This window comes from Lepidothrix coronata, unplaced genomic scaffold (genome assembly GCF_001604755.1).
Source record: "Lepidothrix coronata isolate B3197 unplaced genomic scaffold, Lepidothrix_coronata-1.0 Scaffold233, whole genome shotgun sequence".
In the NCBI taxonomy this organism is placed as follows: Eukaryota; Metazoa; Chordata; class Aves; order Passeriformes; family Pipridae; genus Lepidothrix; species Lepidothrix coronata.
This window is the reverse complement of record NW_016690413.1, coordinates 1,076,684-1,081,227: the sequence shown is the minus strand read 5'-3', so window position 1 is coordinate 1,081,227 and position 4,544 is coordinate 1,076,684. Positions and strand designations below refer to the sequence as shown.

General features: G+C 68.1%; 1 protein-coding gene across 2 annotated transcripts in view; it reads left to right on the top strand.

Moving 5' to 3' along the window:
- The window catches only part of ABHD8 (abhydrolase domain containing 8), an 11,879-nt gene extending 8,791 nt beyond the window's left edge, over positions 1–3,088 (top strand). The window contains exons 3-6 of one of the 2 annotated variants that reach the window (XR_001877890.1): positions 501–671; positions 772–988; positions 1,123–1,332; positions 1,555–3,088. Coding sequence is in view for 1 of the 2 variants with exons in the window: in XM_017834323.1 (XP_017689812.1) it covers positions 501–671; positions 772–988; positions 1,123–1,272 (538 nt within the window). In the remaining variant the exon portion in view is untranslated. Of the gene's footprint in view, positions 1–500; positions 672–771; positions 989–1,122 lie in introns of both variants that reach the window. The other variant, XM_017834323.1, reaches the window with a different exon arrangement.
- The last annotated feature ends 1,456 nt before the right edge of the window (positions 3,089–4,544 follow it).

Here is a 4,544-nt window from a genome sequence, read left to right as displayed (position 1 = left end):
GGCCTATAAATAGGGTAAGCCCAAGAAAGTCAATTAGACAGACACTAAGCAGTGCCTGGGAGGAGAGGGAGCTGGAGCCGGCCTGGAGACGGGCAGGATTAGACCAGGACAAGGCTGGGTCAGGCTGGCGGGCACCCAAGTGGGTTCCAGCACCCTGCTTTGCTCTGGGCAGGAGTGAGAGCCCCAGCTCAGCCCCTCTGCTGGGGGGTTTGTGTCCCCCGCCCCAGAAAGGGGGAGAACAAAGGGGTGTAGCCACGGATCCCTGGGATCACAGAATCCTGGAACGGTTTTGGTGGGAAGGGACCTTACAGCCCACCCAGTCTCACCCCCCTGCCATGGGCAGGGACACCTTCCACTAGCCCAGGTCGCTCCAAACCCCATCCAACCTGGCCTTGGACACTTCCAGGGATGGGGCAGCCACAGCTTCTCTGGGCAACCTGTGCCAGGCCCTCCCCACCGCGGGGGTCAGGGCGTGGTCCCCATGTCTGTCTGTCCTGCAGGGTGTCCTTCTGCACCTTCCTCGCCCATGAGTACCCAGACCTGGTCCATAAGGTGATCATGATCAACGGCGGGGGCCCCACGGCGCTGGAGCCCAGCCTGTGCTCCATCTTCAACATGCCCACGTGCGTCCTGCACTGCCTGTCCCCCTGCCTGGCCTGGAGCTTCCTCAAGTGAGTGGCCACGCTGGCGAGGGGGAGGGCTGGGGCAGGGACGCCTCGTCCTTCCCCCCGTGCCCCCGAGGCCGGGCTTACCCCCGGCTCCCTCCCGCAGGGCCGGCTTTGCCCGCCAAGGTGCCAAAGAGAAGCAGCTGCTGAAGGAAGGCAACGCCTTCAACGTCTCGTCCTTCGTGCTGCGGGCCATGATGAGCGGGCAGTACTGGCCCGAGGGGGACGAGGTGTACCACGCCGAGCTGGCCGTGCCCGTGCTCCTGGTCCACGGCATGCACGACAAGTTCGTCCCGGTGGAGGAGGACCAGAGGATGGCCGAGGTACGGGGCGGGGTGAGAGGCTGTGCTCGGCCTCAGAGGTCTTTTCGTGTGGATCCTGTGAGTGGGGCCGGGGGCGGATCGCCCGGGGGACTCCTCCCAGCACTGACCCTGTGCCACCACACCCCCTCCCGCAGATCCTGCTGATCGCCTTCCTGAAGGTGATCGACGAGGGCAGCCACATGGTGATGATGGAGTGCCCCGAGACGGTGAACACGCTGCTCCACGAGTTCGTCCTGTGGGAGCCCGAGACGCCAGCTGGGGACGGGCACGGGGAGAAGAAATAAGGCAGCGGGACACGGAGACCGGGCTGCTCCCATGGGAGAGATGTTTCGGAGCGCAGAGGGGTTTGTGAGAGCGGAGGGGCTCCGGGGGCTGCCCTCGTCGGGAGCGCAGCCTGTTTGGTTTCCCGGCCGTGCCGGAGGTTGGAGGGGGAGCAGGGAGGCTCCCCCAGGGCAGGGAGTGCAGGGCCGGCAGCGGGAACACGGCAGACCTGGTCCCCACCCCCGCGGGGACGGCGCCGGAGCGTCTTCATCCTGTTCCTTTGTAGTGTTATTTTCCTCACGCAGCGACACCTCCGGGGACTGGTCCCACCCGCGGCAGAACGGGAAGGACTCGCAGGGGCTCCAGGAGGGCCGGAGGACCTGAGCTGGGATTGCTTTAAAGGGGAAGCCAAAGGCTCTTCGGCCTCAGCAGCGGGATTTGCCTCTCGAGCCACCCGGGAGGATGGGACAGCCACGACCCGGCTTCGAGGGGCTCCTCGTGGATGGCAGCAGCTCCTGCACGGAGGATGAGGAGGTGTCCTGCCTTCGTGGGCACGGCCAGGACCGCGGTGGGACCGGCCTGGCTGTGGCAGGGCCGAGCCTGAGCTCTCCCACGTCCCCCCCCGCGGTCCCCCCTCCATCGCTTCAGGTCCCGCAGCGCTTCCGCAGAGCCCCCGCTCCCACTCCTGCAGCCCCCCCGGAGCCACCCCCACCCCCGTCCCAAGCCTCCCCAGCTCCTCCTCGGCTCCGGGACCCACCAGAAACTCCCCCTGGGATCACCCCTGTCCCCCGAGCGCTGGGGGAGCAGCAATACCCTGTCCCGTGGCCGCTGTGTCCGTCCTTCCCGATGGCTCCCGGATGGATCCGCAGGGTCTCGGAGCAACACGGGAGTGAGGAAGGGAACCAGGACCACCTGATCCCAACAGACACCATCACTGACACTTCTGTACATAACCCATCACCTCCCACCCCTGTGCTTCCCATCCCGCTGCCGGGAGCTGGGCAGGGCAGAGGAGGTACCCGGGAAGTGCCATCTCAGCTTCCCAGGGCTCCTGGAAAACCGGGAGGATGCTGTTCCCGAGGGCAGGCCCAGCCTCGCCCGCCCCACTCCTGCTTTGTTTGCCCCTCACTCCCCCCATCTAAACCAAAGAAACGACGAGTCCCACGGAAACCTCGACCTCAGCCCCCATCCCACCCGGCCCCCGTGCCCTGAACGGGGCTGGCACCGCACCGAGGCACCCCCGGGGGGCTCAGGGGGGTCCTCCTGGGCAGGGCTGCTCCCACCAGAGCTGGGATCACCCTGCAAAGCACCTTCCCCGGGGCTGAGCCCACCCTTGTCCCCAAAATGAGGGATGTGGAAGAGGAAGGGCCCACCAGACCCCGAGTGACGTGTCCCCTGCGCCCCCTCTGCCAGTGCCTGCCCTTCCCACTGCTGTCTCATAATGAGAATTTTAAGCCCCCTGGGTTCAGATCATCTCCCTCTGCCCCTTCCCACCCCGTCCTGCCCAGGGAGAGACCCCCCCAGCACACCCCGGGGCTGCAGAGGGTGCCCAGAAACGCCACCGAACGTCCCCCCAGACACGGCTCTGCCCCCGCCGTGCCCCCCCTCCCCGGCCAGCCGGGGGTCGCAGCTCTGCCAGCTCTGTCCCCCACGGGCTCTGTCCCCACATCGCTTGTGCTAAAGCCGAGGCAAACGCACACGGAACCCGCCGCCGCCGCCGCCGCGTTAGTGCCATTCCACCCAGTAAAGCCGTGCTACAGCCCAGCCGTGTCCAACTGCCTGCTGGGGACGGGGCGGGGGGGGTCCTTCTCCTTGTCCCCGTGCACGGCGGAGCAGGGATTCGAAGCCAGGAATCTCCCACAACTGGGAATTCTTCAGGCAAACCCAGCCCCGCAGCGATTTATTGATCACCCGGCCGGGGAAATAGAAAAACAGAAACAAATCTTCGCAGCGGTCACGACATAAAAGCTGCCCCCCACCCCCCCACCCCGCCCCGAGCACTGTCACCTCCCCGGGATGTCCCCGGGCCGGAGCTGCCGCTCGCCCTCGGCCAGGAAGATGCTCATGGCCCGGTACAACATGTGCACCCCCAGGCGCCGGCGCCGCTCGGGCGCCCAGCCCGCGGCCACGCCGTAGCAGTGCCCCTTGCGCTGGTTGGTGAGGGTCTGCAGGCCTGTGGGGAGGGGGACAGCACCCACGGGGGCAGGGTCAGCACCCGCAGACCCGGCCCCCTGCTCCCCACCAGCACCCACAGCCCTGTGAGGACAGAGGTAGCCCCACCCCCCCACCATCACCCACCCCCAGGCAGCTTTTCCCGCTGGAAATGGAGGGTTGGGGGCTGTGCCAGACCCTGCGCTGGGAACTGGGAATCCCAAAGTCCCCAGGGTGGGCTACACCCCCCTCCATGACCCCCCTGCAGCCCCCGGCTCCTGCAGGGGTGGCAGAGGGACTGTGCTGGGGGTCGGGGCAGCCCCAGGATCCCCCCCCCGCTCACCCAGCGCCTCCACCATGCAGCCCTCCCTCGTGTAGGCCTCTGCCGGGACCCTGTTCTGGAAGCAGAGCACGGAGACGACGCCGTGTCCGCTCTCCCAGATCTCCAGGATGCGCCGCACCTTGGGGCAGCCCTGGGGACAGCGGGGACCGTCAGCAGGGCCACCAGTGCCCAGCACAGCCCTCGTGCCCACACCCATGGTCCCCAGCCCCCCGTGCCCATCACTGTGGCCCCAAGTCCCCCCTTTATGCCCATCACCACGGCCATGCCTCAAGCCCCTGGTGCAGCCCCCCCCCGTTCCCTCACCATGGTCCCCAGCCCCTTGTGCCCATCCCCACAGCACTCAGCCCCCCCAGTGCAGCCCTCACACCCCTCCCCACAGCCTCGTGCCCCCCATGCCCATCCCCACAGCCCCCAGCCCCCCACGCCACCCTCCCCCGGCCCCCAGCCCTCCCCACCCGCCGTGTCCCCGCCCGGTGCTGGCCCAGGGCCTCGGCCAGGTGGCAGTAGGGCCTGGCCCGGGTGCCCTTGCCCACGTAGAACACGGCGCTGACGAAGGTCTGGAAGCACTGGGCCGGGCTCAGGCGGGGGCAGCGCAGGGGCAGGTCCCGGGTGGTCCTGGGGGTGCAAATCCCACCTCAGAGCCTCGATGCCTCGCAGGGCAACACAGCCAGTCCCCCCCTCGGGCCCTGCTGGCACAGGGAACGGCGGGCACGGCGCCGTGGCTCTACCTGGGGTCGAGGAGGAGGTAGTTGAAGCTGGACTTGAGCAGCCCTTCCCGCCAGCGCCGGCCGCGGTCGGGAC